Source organism: Lissotriton vulgaris, unplaced genomic scaffold, assembly GCF_964263255.1.
Source record: "Lissotriton vulgaris unplaced genomic scaffold, aLisVul1.2 SCAFFOLD_461, whole genome shotgun sequence".
NCBI classification, from domain to species: Eukaryota; Metazoa; Chordata; class Amphibia; order Caudata; family Salamandridae; genus Lissotriton; species Lissotriton vulgaris.
Genome location: NW_028254792.1, coordinates 586,412 through 607,936, shown reverse-complemented (window position 1 = coordinate 607,936; position 21,525 = coordinate 586,412). Strand labels below are relative to the sequence as shown.

General features: G+C 43.6%; 1 protein-coding gene across 2 annotated transcripts in view; it reads left to right on the top strand.

Moving 5' to 3' along the window:
• LOC147659414 (1-aminocyclopropane-1-carboxylate synthase-like protein 1) overlaps positions 1-21,525 on the top strand; it is a 210,216-nt gene that overhangs the window by 124,106 nt on the left and 64,585 nt on the right. For both annotated transcript variants that reach the window (XM_086951760.1, XM_086951759.1), the window contains one exon: positions 11,514-11,614. In XM_086951760.1, coding sequence (XP_086807886.1) covers positions 11,514-11,614 — 101 coding nt within the window. The remainder of the gene's footprint in view (positions 1-11,513; positions 11,615-21,525) is intronic.

Genomic DNA, 21,525 nt, shown 5'->3' with positions numbered 1-21,525 from the left:
TTGTTCGATAAGTGTTACTTATACCATTTTTTTAGTATATGGTCTGAGTGGCCCCCCGCCCTCAGCCATAATTGTGCCAACTTTATATGTTTAACAGTGCTTTTGATTTAACGCTTGTGCCCCTTTCCTCATAAAGAGTACTGGGGAGTAATTTAGAAATAAATACATATATTTTTACAATATATACTTGTGTGGTGTCCTTTCATTTGATTACAGGATTGTATGTGGTAAAACAAGCTCGCTTAACACGACCTCTTAAGTTAAGCCTTTAAGGCTGCTTAGTCCATGCTACCATTAGGATAGCTTGTCTACAAGGTTGACTTACAACCTGACATCTTTGGGGTTTGTTTGGACTGATACCCAGTGGTTCCAGAATTGGAAACACTACATATCAGGCCAACTTCTCACAAAAGCATTTTCTCAACACATTTTTTATTACTGTGACGCGGGGGACCCCGACGAGGGCCCCCCTGGTCTGCCTAGTAATGTGTCTACTTTCTCTTCACAGAACACCGAGGCCTGGAATACACCTGACATCGTCCGGAGACACCCTGCAGCCGTGAGCCTACAGGACTACACCTTTAAGGGGGCGGAGACGGATTGGCGCCACGCCCGTCCCGACGACGTAAAACCCATTCCGGAGTCCAGCCAGGTGTGCGAGACACCCGGAGGCGGAGTTGGAGGTTGGTGGAGCGAGTGGAGAGAGAGCGGAGTCGAGTGGACGGAGGAGGAGGAAGATCGAGAGCGGAGGTCGGAGGAAGATCAAGAGCGGAGGTCGGAGGAAGATCAAGAGCGGAGGTCGGAGGAAGATCAAGAGCGGAGGTCGGAGGAAGATCAAGAGCGGAGGTCGGAGGAAGATCAAGATCAGAGGTCGGAGGACAAGGAGAGCGGAGAGAAAGCAGGAAGGTGGAGCCGGACGGAGTCGGAGACGAGTCTGAGTTACGGGACGATTCCAAGGAGGAAGCCGGCGGCGGGACCAGTCTATAGACCTGAGGTGGAGTACCGCGAGAAGCCAGGGGGCTCTGCGGGACGCGCATCGCCCAGCCACACTAACACGGAAGTGTGGCTCACCCAGGTACGGTCCGACACCAGAGCGTGGGAAACGGGTAGCCGAGGGAAACCCGCATAAAGTAAAACCCCCCCTACACACCCTTGGGGTTTTCTCAAGGGTTCACGTCCCACAGTCAGATTTGGGTCTTGCACGTGTGATTCCCCTCACTCCCTTACCCGTGGAACGTTTGGCTCAGCACTAGTACTGAAGCGTACTTTGTTTTCTTTCTTTCCTTTCTGGGATACCGGAGCCCAAAGGCCAGCAGGACGGCAGGGAAAAGGCCTACAACGCCCAGAAGACCTTGGGACTGGCGAGGAATAGGAGGTCGGGCCAGAACGGAGGAGGCGGACTCACCCCTACCCTTTTACAGAGTGCCTATTCGTAAACGACGCCTGTATAAAGCAATAAAACCTGCACTACCCAGTACCCCAGTGTGTGCGAATCTTTTTGAGAACCCCGCAATACTGTCGCAACCCCGGTCCGAAGTCCCACAATTACATATTAGATTGTATTAACTTTTAAAGCATAGTAAATTGTCACTCATGTTATCACACATTAAGCACTGACATGTGATATCACACATGAGCACACAGTCTACTGACTGAGGCCAGAATACTGTGGAAATGTCACACATGAGTACCTAGGCACTGACCCAGGCCTGATCACACCACCAGGACAGTAAGCATGCAAACGTCACACATAAGCACCCAGGCCAGTAAACATGGAAATGTCACACATGAGCCTCCAGCTCCAGGTCACTGAGGCCAGAAACTAAGGAAATAGCACACATAATTAGCACCCAGACGAGAAAGCATGAAAACATCACACATAAGCACACAGAAGGAATGGAAATGTCTCAAATGGCACCCTTGCCAGAAAGCATGAAAAATTAACACAAAGGCCCTGGCCTTTACATCACACATCTTTAAATAGCCTACTTAAGTGGGTGGCACAATACGTGTTGCAGGCCCTCTAGCAGTATTTAATGTACAGTCCCTGGGTATATGTAGAACCACATTTCTAGGGACTTACAAGTGACTTAAAATTGCCAATTTGGTGTTAGCCAGTTTTTCCATGTTTGAAAGGAAAGAGCGCAAGAACTGTAGCACTGGTTAGAGGTGGTAAAGTGCACGAGCCCTAAGAGTCAACAAACATGGCCTTTTTTGATGTAATAAAGCAGATGAAACCGGATTTTAATTTGGAGGAATCTGAGGCTGACAGGGACTTATCTTACCTTATCTCATCAATCAGTATGAACAATATGTATCTAAAAACATTTTACTAGTGCTAATGGTGCTTGGACTTTTCTGTAGCTAGACCTAATCAAGAGTGCTGTAAATGTGGAGGGACTATCAGGTACTCGCTACCTGCACTTTAACTATGAAGGAATAGTACGGGTACTTCTCAGCACTGCCCTCAATTCTTTTAATGGGAGAGTACCAGCACATCTCAGCAGCAAACAGGCACTCTGAGACAAGGAGTACCTACGTTTCTATATTTCCATTTTGAGCACTAGTAAAAAATCTCCCTTTGGTGCAAGCCACTTTGGATGTTGCAATTTTAAGGCCTTCTCTTCAACCAACCTCACCTCATCACACTAAGGGTGTGGGTTTGCTTGCACACTAATTCACTGGAGAAACTTCTCCCCGCATGATGCATTGAAGAGACCTTGGGACAATGTATCGAACTGCTGTTTTAGCGCTTTGCGCTTTCATTGTGAATTGCTGTTTTTAACTCACTCGTTCTCTATTTGCTTTATCCTTTGGTTATTTTACCTGGTTTTTATTCCTGGGACTCTTTGCCCCCCTCACCTGCACTCTAATTGGTTCACACCGCTGTTTGAGCGGGTCCGGTTCCCGAGGTAGGGTTATTTTCATAGCGGCCATCTTCGAATGGTGTTGTTTGCCCGGACGCCAGCATCTTCGAGCGCTCTTGTGCGCAGGATCTAGTGAGGGACGCCTACTTAATGCTCCATGCCAAGCGCAGCGGTATCGCGTAGCGGGCGCGCTCTCGCTTAGCCTGAGTCGTGCCAGAGTCCTGCCCGTCTGCGCCCGTCTGCACCCGTCCGGGTCACGGGCCGGATGTGCCGGTCATGTCTAAGCCACGTCCTGCCAGTGTCGCGGTGAGTACGTCGATATGCTATTCTAGAGATGATTTACTATCTATTAGACATCAGGTCGCCAGTTGTGATGCAGTTTCTGCGAGCCCACTGCGTGGCCCCTACCAGTGTGTTTGTGGTAGGTGGGCGCTTCGTACTCCCGTTCTTCCTTGCTCTATGGGTACATTTTCAGCACCCAGGAGTAAATGCCTCCCACGCAAGCTTATTCTTTGGAATCTGAATGTTAGGTCGCTGGTGAATCACTACCAGGCTATTTATGACCTGATCAAGGATGAGTCTCCTGATATTTTTTGTATCACCGAGACATGGTTGCAGGAGGCTGATACCGCTATCCTTAACTTGGCTTTTCCGCCGGAATATTCGGTGTACACGCTTAATCGCCCTACTAGAGGTGGGGGTATAGCGCTTGCTGTCAGATCATGCTATCCCTGTGACTGGAGAGGTTTAAAAATTGCGGGCTGTGAAAGTGCTTCTTTCCAGATTTCCATCAGCCCCCAGTTCTCCTTCTCCGGCATGTTAATCTACCGTCCACCGGGCAGTGACGTGGCGTTTAGGGAGGCCCTCCCAGATGCTATAGGTATGCTGGCAGTAGGATGTGCTAATTTCTCCATTTTAGGGGATTTGAATCTCCATTTTGAAAGTCTGACCACCCCTGCTGTCAGTAGTACGCTGGCGGATCTGGAAGCCTATCAATTGTCTAAACGGGTTACCTACCCCACTCACGTGGGAGGGCATACTTTGGACCCTTTTTTCACCAACCTCACAGAGGCTAGGGTTTTAACTTCTACCCCTCTTGCCTGGACTGACCTTTTTTGGTTAGGATCCAGTGCCCACTGTATGAGCTCCTCTCTAAACCCATGGCCAGAGTCGTCCCTAGACGACACTGGAACAAACTTAGATTAGAGAACCTGTACCGCACTCTGTCTGAGGACCCACTTGGCCCGTTTAATAACGTGGAAATGGGCTACAACCTTTTTTGCGAGTGGATCACCCGTGCCTTGGATTCCATCATCCCGGTTACCCTGAGCAAATGTAGCGTAAGGGACTTTAGCCCCTGGTACGATGACTCTTTACGTACATTAAAGAGTGCATGCAGACGCGCTGAAAGAGAGTGGCGGAAAGCTTATGACACTAGTAAAAAAGTGTCATATCTTGCCACTATTAAAGCTTACCATCGCGCGGTCTGCAGAGCGCGTGCAGCTTTTTATTCTCTTGAGTTTCGCAACAGCTCTAACCCCTCCAAAGCTATTTTTAAGGCCCTTAAAGATCTAATGGCAAAAAAGGCCCCTACCAACGACACGGGCTCTATTTTACATTGTGAGGCATTGGCGAACTTCTTTCTGGAGAAGGTCCAAGCCATCCGTCGTTCATTTCCTATTTCCATTCAGTATACCGGACCGTCTCTTAGGCCCGAGGAACACACGGTCCTGCATACCTTCCCCTGCTTATCGCCTGAGGGTTTTAATCAATTGGCCCAACATACTAAGTCCGGCTCTCCAGTAGATCCACTGAGACCGGCTCTTTTCAGCGACCCGTTGTCTCTTGACTTTTTACCGGTGCGCTCTTTGATCAACCTTTCGCTCTCTACTGGTACGGTTCCTGCCAGTTGGAAGCATGCAGTGGTTACGCCGATTTTGAAGAAGCCGGGTTTAGATTCTCTTAAACCAGAGAACCACCGTCCGATATCACTTCTCCCGTGGCCAACAAAAGTAGCGGAGGCACACGTGAATAGTCCTTTCGGACCACCTTTTGCGGGCAAATATCCTAGACCCTACGCAGAATGGTTTCCGCGCTGACCACAGCACGGAGACAGCCCTTCTTTACATGGTGGAACATCTGCGCATGGGGTTAGATTCGGATCAAACGGCGGCGCTTGTTTTATTAGATCTTAGCGCCGCCTTTGACACCGTATCCCATAAAATCCTTCTCCAGCGCTTGGAAGAAGCTGGTATTTCTGGGTCTTGGGCTAAAAATTCCACGGACTCGATAATTCTCGCTCCGGTGCCTTCTCGACTCACGGGTTCACACTCTGCGACTCTGGGCAATAGCTTGCTTAATCTCCACAACGGGCCCTCGCGGCGGGATGCCTGGCTTTCACCTTGTGGATACCCTGCCGGGGTTATCTCACAGGGGAATACCAGGACGGGCTCCCTAAGCAAGCGCCGGGAAACCCACTGCGGGTAGCTGTGCGCTATATAAGCTCAAATACATTTACATTTACAATTTAAAGTGCTTTGCCTGTCCTACAAAATTCTCAAGGGCCTCTCTGCCCCGATTCTCACGAATCTCTTGACGCCCTATTTCCCTGCCCGCTCCCTGAGATCTTTGGGTCAGGATTTAGCAGTGGTCCCTCGGTTCAAATTTAGCCGAGCTGGAGGCCGCCCTTTTCGAGTTCGGGCTGCGGCTCTGTGGAACTCTCTCCCTTTAGAGATACGTGCGTCTGATATTCTCTTTTTATTTCGTAGGGCTATCAAGACTTTTTTATTTCCCTGAGCCTGTTCTCTCTTAGTTTATTGTCTCTTTGTTGTGTTGTGCTGGCTACCTTGTCAAGCGCCAGGACGCTCCTTCGCTGGAGCAGCTGTGCGCTGAATAAATATTCATAACCTAACATATAGACGAGCGATAACCACTCACTTGCAATAGCACATCCCCCTTATCTCTGTGTAGTTTAGGACACTCCTTACCCAATAATCCTTCCTCATTTCTTATCCACGATATCTAGCACCTGTCCTCTGCAGAGCTACGTCCCTCTTCAAACCAACAAGTATTGCGTTACCTACATCATGTTACGCAAACTTACTAGCACATTCACAGAGAAGCCACATGGTGTGGGGTTGTTCCTCTAAGCAGTAGCAACTCATTGCTCCTAAGTGACCAGTTGCATGACGGTACCTTGTGCTCTGTGAAAACTACGTGGAGAGAAAACAAGCAGGGGACATTGATTGAGAGGAGGAATGAGCAGGAGCAAGATGAACAGAATGTTAGAACAACAACCATATAAAAAAATGGTGGCTTCATAAAAATGTGGTACAACTAAATCACATTATTAAACACACAATTTCTTCAAAATTGTTTTGTTTGCAATGCTATTATTTCAACATTTACAACTAGAATTCATCACAAATATCACTAATATTCAAAATTACTTTTCACTCAAAATTGTGCATTTGAAAAATTTTCCACAGCTATTAAGTTCCTAGGAAGCCATATTATTTTGAAGAATCATATCGAGACTTAGCCTTTCACTCTACCAGTTACTCTACGATTAGGCTCTGATCAATCTCTGGCAAGAAGGCTTGCAGTGCCAAATTGCCTTTGGGTAAGACAGGGTTATACAAGTTTACTTTTATTCATTCATTCACATCACACTGATCTGCAAAAGGTGAGTGTTAGCTGAGCTGTCATTGGCGAATTAAAAATGGCTGTGCTCTGCTATCAGTGAAAGGTGAAAGATAGTAGTGCTTTCTGTGCATAGTGAAGTTAGGTCAGTCTGCCATGCCTTTGCTGTCAGTGGTAGGTCAATATGGAGGGCACTGCTCCTGTCTCTGGCCAAGTAACAGTCTATTCCCTGGTTTATTTCGTATACCAGTGGTGTAGTGATGTCAGCAGTCTACAATTAATGACTGCATGAATAGACTAACATATATGTTCTCTTTCACCTCTCAGTACATTTACATACAGGCACAGACATGCCTATCTTCTCTCTGTTGCTAGTCAACATATCTATTGGTAGAGTCCAGAGTTGCAGAGAGAGTTAAAAGGTTATATCATTTTCTCATTTCCCTAAAGAGTTTTGGCTAAATTATCCAGTACTGAAATGAGTACCCCTACATTGACTGAGTGTTTTGTTACCTTTTCCATCCAAGAAATGGATTTACCCAAGCACGAGGAGCATAGCTACTATTGGTGCAGCAGGTGCTGTGGCACCAGATCCCAGATCCAAGAGGGGCTCTTGAAATCTGATAGTGCTTTATTGTATTACCCCATCAGCAGTCAAAGGGGGCATTGTTCTTGCTTGCACCAGAGCCCATGCCATTCTTGCTACTTTAACAGTAGTTATTCTACAGGGTGGGAAAAGAAATTGAGAGATGTTTGTGACTGACCACAAACTCCTGTATTTTTGGACATTCACAGACTTTCAGGTATTCATGCACTGAAATGTCGACTCTGCGCTTTGCATGCCATTTACTACTGCCTAATATTATATGATCCTAGGTTAATATTATTTGGTAGTAAAAAGATGTATGACAGCAACGGTCACCTTTGGCTCACGATTGTAAATCTAGCAATTTGAGCTGGTAAATCTGATTTAGGAGCATAAGTGAGTCTGTAAATGGGAGCCACAACGTTTTCATTGGCTGTTTTTAAAACCAGTACTTAAAAGAGACCACAATATTCTAATTTGATAAGTTTGTGAGTTGCATTTTAGTTGCTTGTTGATAGCAGTTTTCCAGATTCAACAGGGGGTCGCTAATAGTGAATGTGCGCTCTATAAGTCTTCATTTTTGGGAAACTTTTAAAATGCACCCAAACTCGTCATTCTCTCTAAAATATTAAAGTGCGGTGCCAAGGTGAGGAGGGAGGTCATTTCCACTGGCAGAAAAAAAGCATTTCTAATGGAATCATCCAATGCTGGGACAGGGTTGCAGATGAAAGGAATCTTGATAGGAAAGAGACGCATTCTGTTTTAAATGGTTAATTGCAGTTGGAACACAATTTAAATAGGTTATAATTGGTTTCGTCTGACGTCCATACTGAACTAATACAATAGATCGAAGTCCTGGAGTTTCGACAATTTTGAGAAGACTTCTATGTACTATACATTAATCATGGTGCACATGACATCCGGGTTCAACTCCTGCCTCTGCTGACCGGGAATATTGTTACAAATGTCTGCAGAACTGCATTGGAAATGGGAATTGCCTTCCTCTGCCCTGGAATATTTCTGTTCCACTTGATCACACAACGCAGTCACCTAGGAAAAGATGGCTTTACCCATGTATTCTCATACTCGTCTGACTGTAGCCCTCCAGTGTGGCGCTGCCTATATTTTAATAGCTATACACATCCTTCTGAGACCCTTCAACTAGAAACCACTGTCACACCTGCCACAAAATAACCGCACCTCTTGGTTGTCTTAGCAAAGATACCAAAAACGGGATTAGTATGGCCCCTAAATTTTATTACTTGAGTACGTTGGATTTTATCTCGAGAAATTCTCCAGATATGTATGCAAGTATGTGGTAGTTGAGCAGCACAGACCTAGCCCAAAAACAAATATCTGTCTCAGCCACCTGTGTTTTTTCACCTTTATGATTTGAAATAGCTGCTGTCCGCTTGAACCAGTGTAAACTGCAGGCAGCCGAAGTGAGGGCAATGTTAAACATTGAGACGTCCGTTACGAGTGTCGTATAATAATGATTATTATTTCCCCTGTGGAGAGAATAAAGAATCATCACGAGGCACTACTTACAGAGATACGGGAAACACCTTACTATAACGACTCCCGCCGCAGCAAACATCGGTCTGAGAATGGTGGGGTGGCTCAGCAACTCCAACGGCTGTCGCTGAGCGTTCGGGGTCAGCTGAGTCGCCGGTATGGTCAGTCGCCTGTTTGGTAAATGAGTGCGAGTGACAGGTGACCCCCACGACGACCACTGCACTCTCCCTTGGCAGGCGGCAAGATTGGATTCACAGCGAGCGTCCGTTTTGATTTTGACAAAATGGAGCGTTATTTAAGCAACATAAGTACCGCTCACTCAGCAAGAGTAATGGATGCACTGCTTGTATTCATGTGACCCTACCACGTCAAGTGAATGCCGTGCCGGCTGGCCCGCAGCAGCCGGTCTTATAATGAATGCTCATTGCTGAAGCCTGCACAGCAATGACTAGTGACTTCTGTACTGAGAGTACAGTACAAAAAAATCACCCCCCATCCAGCAACAAAACCGGCCCCGGCGTACATACCGGCCCCCACCCCTGGCAGCCTACCGGGGGATTGCCCGGTGCCCGGCATTGCAAGCCTGGCCGTGCTCCAGCCTGCAGTAAGAGAATCTCAATAAAGTAAATACTGCTTACAGGTCCTGTGTAATAAATGAAGTAAAAGGGCCAGTGGCCATGGGCAGGTACAAATGAAGACAAGGTCGTACTAAGAAGGGACTAACAAGCCTATTAACGAATCTGAAGGCATAATTTATGAAAAACAATGACACAAGCCAATGAAGAATATTCGAGTAGAGTGGGCGCAGCTTCTCTCCCAAACTCTACTGCAGCAGTCTTGCAGAGCAAGCAGTGTATGCGCGCTGCTGCTAGGCTCAACCTAAAAAGCCTTCCCTTTAAAAACAGTGAAAAAATCGCTCAAAAGCTTTAGAAAAACAATGTTAACATTCCTACAATTTCTTGGAAGAAAGCTGCCCTGTTTGTAATTTGTGAATAGGCAGAAAGATTGTTTTTTTTATTCCTGTGAAGAAGGATTCTTTTTAGGGAAACGTGTGTCATGGTTTTCTGCTTATAACAATTAGCCCAAATGTATTGATTACATTTAATATGCCCTGTTTACAGTCGCGTGGTCCCTTGGATTTTGAATGATATTGTAGATGCTTTAGAAAATAAAGAGATTAAAAGGGAAAATGTTTACAAAAGCAATACACTATTCCTTGTTAAAAAAAAAGATATCACAAATACTTTTCCAAAATCCAAAGTTTTTAGCTCCCATCATTAGGTAGCATCCATATTTCTCAGTGAATGTGTGAAAGTCATACACAAGTGGGATGATTGTGCATGAGCACGTATAGTGAGCACATTCTCTATTGAAATGGCTTTGTGAAGTTCCACGGTAAGGGTGAAGTATGTAGATGGTGGTGCATTTTGGAGCACATTGTCGCAAATATATTACTAAAGCCTAATGTGATTTATAGGAAGCATATTTTTCATTGAAATGGCCACTAAATTTGCACAGACTTACAGTTTCACTGATAAAACTATATAGCATGCAAATGATTATATGTGGAATTTGGGTTTCAGTGAATATGTATCATTTGAGCATCAGTAAGAATAAGTCTCTTGATTTGTTTTGACTCAGTTAAAATCTTTGTTTCCATCACGCTTCAGAATTACATAAAAATAACATTCATTTTTGTTTTCCTAACTGCTGATATATTCTGAAATATCTGTACAGTTCATTTACAGGTATTTACATTTTGTTGTGTGTTACAAAATAATTATATTGTACAGCCTTTCCCTTCACACTTCCTGTAATCCTGTAAGCTTGTTACATTGTTCTCTTTTAAAGAAAAGTAAACACCAATCTCCATGTTAAAAGAAGTAGCAGTAATTTGTCACAAGACATAGCCTGATGTTTGACGTCTGTTTATGAAGCACAGAAAATGTGACAACATGAATGTAAATGCATCTTTATTTATTGCCTGTTTCGCGACCCACTAGATATCTGCTGGCAACCCACAGTTTGGGAAATGCTGGTCTAGTGTTCTCTAGAAAATCGAGAATACTTGAGATTTCTCTTTCACACTGGTAGCTCTGTTGCCTGTGATCTGATTTTTTGACATTCTGCTACTTCATCAGAAGCATGGTGGCTGGTTTCCTGGAGGGTCAGGACTGTCTAATTGTGGATGAGGACAGAATACTTCACCCCTCTACAGTCTCTATTGATGGATTCCTGAGAAGCCAGCCTTATCTCCCTTTTCCTCAGAAATCCTGTATTTTGTGGCAGCTGTCATGAAATCTATCATCAGATCCAAACATAAGAGTTTATGATTTGTTAATAGTCAAGGTCCGAGGGCAGTATCCTTCTGACAGATTCTGAGCATAGCATCATTTTGATTTCTATGCACTTGCTTGAAACAGGCATGTAAATGGAATTTTATTTTTCAATATACTACTTTTAGATTCATTAGAGATGGGTTTACAACCAAAAAAACCCTGCAGGCGTTCATCTCTGCATTTGCAGCCAATCACAGTAGGCTTCAAATTGGGATCGGCGTAATTAATATTTATTAGGCAAGTTGGTTTTTATCTCCCTGTGAAAGGATCATTTGTGATGGGTATTCACACATGAGGTTGTCTCTTTCATTAGATTTATATTTCTGAAGCACTCCTAAGTTTGTGTAGTATAAGTCAAATCACAGGGTCGTATATGTATATGCTCCTGCTCCATTTGTTATGTGGTAGCCTGGCATTTAAAACCATGTAATGTGTCAAAATCGTGTATATGTAAATTCCCAACTCTTCAGTTTCCCCTCCTTTGGGTCTCCGAATGTTTAGGCTGAACGGTACTGTCTGTTGGCAAATCCATTTTTTTTCATGGAGTCTTGCCTTTCATTGCAGGGCACCATTGTGAAGGCTTTGTTCCTCCTCAACCCCCACAACCCTCTGGGGGATGTCTACTCCCTCGCAGAAATGAAGGAGTTCCTGGAATTTGCTAAACGGTAAGGAGTGTGAACAGCCACCATATCCTGAATAATGTCATAGAGTTCACAGTTGAAGAAAGTCCTGATTTGCAACATAAAGCAAGGTAATTTTTCTCAAAAACTGGATGCTACAAACTTGATTAAAAGCTACATGATACCAATGGAATGTTATCTACTATCCCAGGGATCATGCTGTTCCTTTACAGAGGCAAAAAGAACAATTGATGGACAGAATGCAGAACAATGTCATACATTCACCCCAGTATAGAGATGTCTGCCTAAATTCCATTGTTTTTTTGCTCATCATGCCATTCCAGTTTGGACCCAGCTATGTGCAAATCAATTTTGACCCTGTGCCTAATGGGAACAGTCCAGCCTGAACAGCCAGGCCAGGTCCTCCCCAGGCTGGAAACAACGTCCTAGGACTGGTTTCGGGCTTTCAGCCCTCATCATCCAGGATAGCTTGACTCCAGTGGCTTGGAGAGCACGGGACTCACATCTGAGCATACCCGTCCGTTCGGAGTGACAAATGCAAAAAGAACGATTAATCAACAAAATGCAGAGCAATATCATACATTCACCCCAGTACAGAGATCTGGGCCTAAATCCATAGTTTTTTTGCTCACCATGCCATTCCAGTTTGGACCCAGCTATGTGCAAATCAGTCTTGACCCTGCGCTCAATGGGAGCAGTCCAGCCCGAACTGCCAGGCCAGGTACTTTACAGAGGACACTAACTGTAAACCATTACTTTTAGTAAAGTGCCATACATATTGTTCAGCCAGCAATAGTCAGGAAAGGGAGTCCACCATGTCTGCACAATACATCTTATGTTGATTTCATTAGGTCCATTCCAATATAAACAAGTATAGAATAGAGGGCACACGTGCAATTGAAAAGCATTGATTGAGTTGGTTGGTTTTCAAAGATCATCAAGACAGGCAATGTTTCTATGTTGATTCAACATGACTTGCTTAGTTTGTGGCACAAGAGTGCAGATTTTCTTGTCAGGCTTTTCTTTTTTGCTAAACCATATTTATCAGAAAGCATTTCACAAAATAATTTGTCAATGTAGCTATAAATCATGATGCAAAACCTTAGGAGCAAAGAATATGCATTGCCCGCATCATAAAGTGATACATATGTTGGTCGTATATTAAAGGTACCATAGTTTTCCACACAAGGGACTGGCAGCCCTACACAAAAGGGCAATAGAACAGGTTTTTGTGTGCAGTAGTAAGTAATCATCAGAAGAGAGGTAAGAATATTAAAAAAAATAAACATCGCTACAATTTATTGCAGCTCATGTTACTGGGGAAGAAATGGCTTGACGATGGGAGAGTCAGATAATTTGCCACTCACTCATCGTAGTAGTAAGTTTAATCGGGCTCAGTCTAATGATGTGGTGAGATGAATTGTGGTGGGTATATTGTGATAATCATACAGCAAGGTGGGGGGACCTGGTGGGACAAAGCAGGGGCTTGTTCACTCACAGAGAGCAGACGAAATTGTATAATTGTTAGCCTTAAAAAAGAGGCGATGAGATGCTAACATTAGGTGTGCAAAAATCTTTGTGTATCTGAACCGCATTTGTGATAGAAATGGGGGATTTCAATTAGTTCACATGAGCCAGAAATTCCCAGTAAGTACAGGTCATAAGGTTGTGGTTTTTAATTAAGAAAGGATGGGCGAACTGACAGCTCTGTTTCAGACCTGGTCAATAGCCTATAGCACATTATGCCTTCACTCCAACTATGGGTGTGAAACAGAGCAGGGAATAGTTTGTAGATAAAAGGTCAGATCGTGTGTGTTTAAGTGTGTACCTTTAAAATGGAAGGACTTAGCAAATAGGTCTATAGAGGACGTCTACCGAAAGTGCAGCGGACCATCAAAGTAGCAGTAGGCCAACGTATTAAGCAGGTGACCAGCTTATAACCATAACCAAATTGTTTTTTTATGTTCAGTGCAGAGGATGTAGTATTGTTACTCTGAAAGGAAGAATTAACTAGTGTGTAGTCTTATCTCCTCCGCAGCTGGTCAAGCGTTCTTTTCATTGTCCAAGAAGGAAATCCAAATGACAAACAAAATTCTGTAGCTGATCTTTCGATCTATAATTCGGTCATTAAAATACGGCAATAGTTATCAATTCTCTGCTAGTAAAAGTTCCCTATGGGCCTTTACTTTTGCATGTTGTAGGTTGCTTTGCAGACGTTACACACACGTCATGTTTGTTTTTGAGCCACAATATTATTCTAGAAATATAAAATTGCACATTTTTATTATTCAGTGCTTCTTTCTGGGACTAAGTCTTAACATATTGTACAAGGTTGAACAACACCAAGCCCTGTTTTTCTCTGTGGCCGGTCACTATCAGATTCTAAAATTTAGATATAACAAAGAGACCCAGCTACTGTTTTCAAGCATGGCATTTCTTATCATATAAGCTGAGACTTGCCATTTTTCAAATAGAGAGGGGGATTCTTGCAGTCAGGAGAGCCAGCTCCACGTAATCTGAGATGTAGACCAGCTACCTACAAATGCCTGGCATGGGGGTCCAGTACTAATCCCAGAGATCACTGATATATAATTGTGCACACGTAGTAAAAGTATGCTTAGGCAGATTTATTATTCGCCATGACAGGACTTTTTATTATATACAGTTTACTTGTAATGATATTCACACTGCTAAGTTGCGTATGTTTTCTAATTGCAGCACAGTTGCTTCATGATAGAGCATAATCGTTTCTATAAATATTATAAACTTTCTTCGTGTCTCTTTTCAGTTTATTGTGGAGAAGCATGAATGAGAGAACGAAAGGTGAGGGAGATAGCGTGTTGTGTTCTGGTGTACCAATTTATCTGTTACTCTGTGAAGGTTAGGAGGGCAGGTATGGCATTATGAGCTAGTCTGATTTGGGCCCATAAATACTGATGTTATATGTTGACTCAGTCCCTACATACTGTCGTTCTGTGATCTCTGTCATAGTTCTGTTTCTAAATAGAATCCCTGTAACATGGCGCTACAAACATTTGGTCTGGAACTTCTATCCATGTCTCCTGAGTAGTGCTTGTGCGTGTCCATAAAGCCCCTTAGACCTTCCATCGTAGATGTCTGTGGTTTTTCGGATTAATCCTCCACAGTGTTTATGAAGCACCTAATTCTTTTGATTTTTCAAGCTTGAAAGTTTAAAAGGACAATACTCATTTTACGTTGCACTTCCTTTCCATTACTGTTCTTATCATGGCGCATCCACAACTTATTGCAATAGCTGCTAATCGTAGATCTGCTGCCCATGTTACTGCACATGACCTTAATAATGTGAGTGGTGACTGTAAGAGGTTGGCCTGGTATATGCTGTCCACTAGTTATAGTGGGCACCCTGTACCAGTCCAACCAACCCTTATTGATGAAAGGTTTAGACAACCTTTATTGAAAGCTATCCTAGTGGTATCTATGGAGAGCAGCCTTCAGGCTAAGTCTTGAATGAGTGTAAAGCAGCTTGGTTTACCAGATTATAACCTCTTGAATCACTAAATGAAAGGAGAACCACACACAATATATATAAAATATATTTATTTATTTTTAAACACTCACTACTAATCTCCAAAGGAGGCTTGCCTTTTACCATCCGGCCCGATCTCTGAGATCTGAATCATTGTTCCTTGCTGTGGTCCCTCGAGTAAAAAGGGCCCGCATTGTAGGTCGCTCTTTTAGGCTGTTGGCGCCACAGCTCTGGAATTCTCTGCCTTTGGCATTACGCAGCACCTCTTATTTGCTGACTTTTAGGAAGGGCCTTAAAACTTGGCTTTTTTCCCTTTAGTTCGCTCTTCTTTCTTTCTGCTGGGTCCGTTTTATTTTACTGTGTTGTGTTATTCTGCTACAGGCTTTCAATAAAAGCGCCGGGACATTCTGTGGAGTAGCCACGCGCTATAAAAGACTAAATTAACATAACATAACATAACTAATCTCTTTATGAGATTAGAGTCCAAGATACACAATAGTACAGTTCTAAAATGACAGTAAATAGCACAACATACAATGGGACCCGGGGGGACCAAACCATATATTAAGAAAGTGGTATAAGAACCACGTCTTGACTAGACATACTGCCTAGAGCCTGGAGAATCGCCAGAACCCCAAGGCACCACCCACAGTAGTGACACAGGGGACCCACCGGGGACGTGTGCAGTGTGATAACACACCCGCAAGCTCCGTTAGATCCTTTGGGGAAAGTCGCGTTTGGGTTTTTAAAGTTAAAGGACACTTAGGAGAAGAATTTGAGCCCTACCTTATGTGCTTGCACCAGTACGTATAGGGCTACTAATTAATGAGGCGGCGACTTAGCCAGCTTTAGCTGGATACACAATTCCCTAATTATGCAAATATCACTGCTCAACAACTACAACCAATGTATTCTAATTTAGTGAGACTTTATAGATGGTTCACTCATTGGTTTTGTGCACCTTGTTGGCACAACCAGCAAGGACTGGTCTGCCAGGGCAAGCCTAGTTACCCACAGTGCCTGCATACAACCCTTTAATTGTTTATTCAGTCATGAGCAACATACTCAGTAATCGCGCGAAAATTCCAATTACGATCACCCTAAAAATCAACAAAATTGAAGCTGTGTTTCCCGTTACATGACTTTAAGACAAGCACAGGACTATGACTATGTGTTTACCAGAAAGATTATATGGTCTTGACATTCAGATTAGGGTGACCTACAGCTCACACATCGGAGCAATTTTCAATGAAAATGTAACTGTGTCTCACAACATCCTTTTAGCAAATGTCAAATGGCCCTCGCTATATCATAATCATGCTGGCTGGGGTAAGGTCCCACTTTATCATATTATACCTATAAGATCCAGCCCGCAATTGCGACTGCAATACTCTATGAATCTGGATTCTACAGCACCTGTTAGAGAAATACTCGCCCAATTGGAGTATCATGGCGTAATTGAACCCTGTGTCTGTCAGATTAATTATCCCATGTTCGAGGCATGTGTACTGTAGATACACATGCTTTGTACACTCCTACCATCTAATGTTGGGTCTGGATGCATGCAAGTAGGCTTTCTTAGAGGAAATCTTTTACTAGTCACAAAGTAAGGTGACCCCCTCCTTTCAGTGATAGTGGGCATAAACAACAACTCCACTACTAGATTGTTTTCTTCCCACCATCAGGCTCGGACGTGGTTTGCTGTCCTCTGGTACGAGACTATTCATCGGGATCCCCACGGTTCGCAACCCACTGTACCCACGTTGGTATTGGTTAGAGCGTGTTTTCTATCCTCAGCGCGTCGAAACTCCAGACACTTTCCTAGTTGGAGCAAGAACACTCCAGTCTCTGCCTTCGGGCCTAGCTGTTTAATTTGACTTCACTCGTACATACATCTTTGGGTAATCTTTTGATGGAACAGACTCCGTTCTAATTTCGCCCTCGGTGCCACTCCAAATATCTGCACACCGAACTTCAGAAGGTCTGCAAACTGCATCTCTATGCAGCACCGAAAAAACACGCCGAGCGTCCTGACCTGGGCTCTAGTCGAGATACCACATCTTCAGCACCTAAAGCATCGCTTCTGTAAGGCAAAAAGGACAAATCCAGCTCTGCACCAAAAATTATGGCACATAAATAGAAAGATACTCGTCAAAAACCTCTGTAGTCAGTTCTGGGAACCATGAAAGAGAAGCTAGATCCAAATGAAAAGAACATTTATATTAATCCACAAACTGGACATATTCCATCAAAATCAGTGATTCCCTCCTCCAAAAGAACAAAAATCTAAGTTTACAGGATATAAAATCCCGCTCAAAAAGAAAAAAAACACTAACCCTCTACCCCTCAACCATTTTCACCAGTACCTCTGTGGTGTGATGCCCTCTTGACATCGCACCACAGAGCTCTCCTTGTACAAATCCTGATGTAGGGACTAAGGATGACACTTATGGCCAACAACCACCAGATCCATGAGATGATTATAATATAGATCCTCCTACAAACACAGATCTAGATCTATACCCTGCTAAACCTCCCCCTCCTGATGACAACACTTTATATCAGAGGTTGATGGCCAGAGCAACCACATACCATAAAGTCACTTTACACAAAGAGTCTTTGGAAGAAGATTTTTTTATTTGAAACATAAGGGACCACACTTAAGACAACACAGCCGTTTCCTACGATAAAGGGTATGATGAGGCATGCTGAAGACATTATTAAAGATCCAGTGCGGACAAGAATTATACCACCCAGTTATATAAACCCCCACCATCTGACCCAATCTTTATTAGAGGTCAGCTTCCTTTAGATTCTTTAGGCATGTCCAATGCTCGTAATAGAGCAAATCCATAAACTTCAGGAGATGCACCACCTCCAAAGAAAAGGTCCAAGCTAATAGATGCCTCAGGCAAAAGAGTGTCTGCACAATCAGCCAATGATATGCGCATAGCCAATACATTATGTCTTTTGGCTGGATATGATAGGGCCCACTGGGACAAATTGGAAGCGTTAATTCAATATCTCCCAGACGAGAAAAGAAAAGAGGCCAGGAATTAGTGCAGGGGGGAATACTAATTTCCAATTCCTCTATTAGGTATGTGTTCGACGCTGCTGATAGTACAGCCAGAGGAATTAACACCAGTGTTCTCCTCAGAAGGCATGCATGACTGCAAATCTCTGGGTTTACCCCAGAGGTGCTGCAAGCAATACAAGGACCAAGTGGATGAATCCTTTGAAAAGATGAAAAAAGACAGAGAAATGGCACCAGCTATGGGTGCATTACAGTCACCCTCTAACAGAGGCTCCTTTCGCAGTTAGGTTTTAGGGGGAGCTCAAAAGGTACCTCTGCAGATGCCAACACATATTCCGATTAACCTCAAATCAATCCTACCCATTTAGAAGATTTTACAAAGGTGGTTACATAGGAAATAATTTTAAAAGCAGAGGTAGAGGTACACCAACACGCACTTCTCCATCTACCAACAAGCAGTGACTTAATAACATACACCTGTGGGGGGAAGACTGCATCAATTTCTTTCCATTTGACAACCAATTACATCAGACAAATGGGTGTTGAACATTATTCAATATGGTTATTGCCTGGCGCTCACCAGCCATCCTCCCAGTATTCCACTGCGCATTAACAAACTCTCTCTAGAGCACCAACTACTGCTCAAACAAAAACTACAAGCCCTTCTAACAAAAGGAGCTAAACAAACAGTTCCAATGCAATACCAAGGGTCAGGAGTTTACTCCCTTTGCTTCCTAATCCCAAAAAAGGACGGTTCTCTACGACCAATATTAGATCTCAGGCCACCAAACCTGTATATACTGTCAGAACACTTCCATGTGGTCACATTTCAACAGGTGCTTCCTCTCTTAGAGCAAGGCGACTATGTCAACAATAGACTTAAAGGACACATACTTTCACATTCCGATTCACCCAGCACATCGCACATATCTCAGATTTGTGGTAGCAGGAAAACACTATCAACAGCAAACAGAGTATTCACCATATGTTTAGCAGTAGTAGCAGCTCATCTAAGAAGACAAGTTCATGTCTCCCCATATCGAAACGTTTGGCTTATGAAAGCCAACACACATTATAAGTGTTTACAACACACTCAAATTAACTTAATTCTTCTTCATCAGTTGGGATTTGCTGTCAGTGCACGAAAATCCCATCTTCAACCCTCACAGCTGCAACCTTATCTAAGAGCTATGTTAAACTCTGAAACAGACTTAGCCCATCCCAATACAGCCAGAATTCTAAATTTCCAAACACTGCTACTACCCCAAAGGAACCTGTATCTAACAGTGAGAACTTTGATGTAACTTCTAGAGATGGTGGCATCATGCATTGCCATAGTGGCTCATGCAAGAAAAAACATGTGTCCTCTACAAGAATGTTTAGCACATCAATAGAATCAATCACGGGGTCAATTAAAAGATATAGTATTGGTAGACAGTCTTGCCCATTGCTTTCCGCAGTGGTGGGAGACACAAACCCATCAAAATGTTGGCCCTTTATTGACCCATTTCCACGGATCACGTGCTCACAGCGGACGCATCCCTCACAGGGTGGGGTGCCCATCTACAACATCTTCGAGTTCAGGGTTTATGGGACACCAAACACAAGAGTCTCCACATAAAGTACCTAGAGCTTATTGCTGTTCACCTAGCGCTAAAAGCACTTCTACCTCACACAACAGTGAAAGTAGTCCTAGTCCGGACCAGCAATATGACAGCTATTTCCTATGTACGAAAACAAGAGGGACACACTCTCTACAGTTATCATGCCTCCCTCAGACTATTTAGTGCTGGGCAATACATCACAAAATTCAACTGCTAGCAGAACACCCTCACGGAACGACCAACAACTTTGCCTACCTCCTCAGCAGGTTGTGGCAACAAGTCTACGAGTGGGAACTGTGCCCAAGTCCTCCTCCCATACCTCCACAAATGGGGGTTTCCACAAAAAGATCTCTTTGCAACAGCACAGACCTCAAAATGCCCAATCTTAGCCTCCAGGTTCCCACACCCTCTGTCCAAAGGCAATTCCCTATGGATGAACTGGTCCGGGATATTTGCGAACACTTTTCTACCTCTCCCTCTTTTTTCCATTTCTGGTTCCGAAGCTCAGACAAACATCTGTCACCCTCTTTTTGATAGCTCCCACATGATCTCGTCAACCAGGGTTCACCACTCTACTGGAACTGTCGGTGGTTCCACACCAGAAGCTTCCCCTCACCCCAAATCTTCTCACTCAGAACCATGGAGAAATCAGACATTCAAACCTCAAGGAGCTCAACCTAGCTATTTATCACCTGAAGTCCAAGAGTTAGGGATACCTAAATCTACCATTAGATTGCATGGCAATTCCTAAAGAAGCAAGAAACCTACTACTTGAGCATGCTATGCAGTAAAGTGAAAATGGTTTGTAATAACAAAACAATTGACCCACTAGATGCTTCTATACAACAAATCATTTAACTAGTGCATCCACGACATGCAGGCCTTGCATACACATCAATACGCATACACTTTGCAGGAGTGGCTGCATATCTTCATAACAGAAAATACGTGTCCCTATTTAGAGTGCCAGTAATTAAAACCTTTATGCTGGGAACCTTTTTTTTTATTTAAAAAACTTTTATTGGTAATTTTAGACTACATACAGAGAAAAGCCCATTTTGGACTAAAAGAGCATGTGTGTGAGAATGCATCATGGAGCATGCCCACCTGACAGTTATACACTAAAACAGTTTTCTGTGGGAGCCTTTTAAAATGCTCCAAATGGAAGGCTTTAGTCCATGGGGTCCAACATGGTCTTTCATACCAACCTACGAGTAGCAAGGGGTCAAAAAATGAGTGTGTGCCTCGTCCAGTGATGGTGTGTGCTATAATCAAATGGAATAGCAAAATCTGTCAAATGGTCTCTCCAAATGCTCAAAGAGATCCCATCAGACTTCCACCCTGTACCGCCCTACATCATTTGGGAACCTTCAAAGTCCAAATGGGAAATCAAGTACCCAGTGCAAGATTTGGCCAGACTCAACCAAATCCGTCACATCCATACCAAGCAGTTTATGATGTGATCAATATATGGTATCAGGAGGTTGTTGAAAAGCAGTGCTAAATAATGTAAACCAAAAATGTGTCAAGTTTAGTGGCTACAATTGAGTAAAAGAAGGAAAATATGTTTAATGGACACCTCCCTCTTCTCAATATTAAAAACAGTGCGAATGGTAGCTTTAGCAAATAACTACCCAGATGTAAAAAGTGGTCGACATGTTTCTGCAGACTATCAATGGGCCCATAGGTCACCTTGCTGCTTCATCAGGACCTATTTTTGCTACTGCTATGTGTGATAACGTGAATCAAATTAAAAAGTAAAGTGACAAAAAGGATAAATATCACCTGA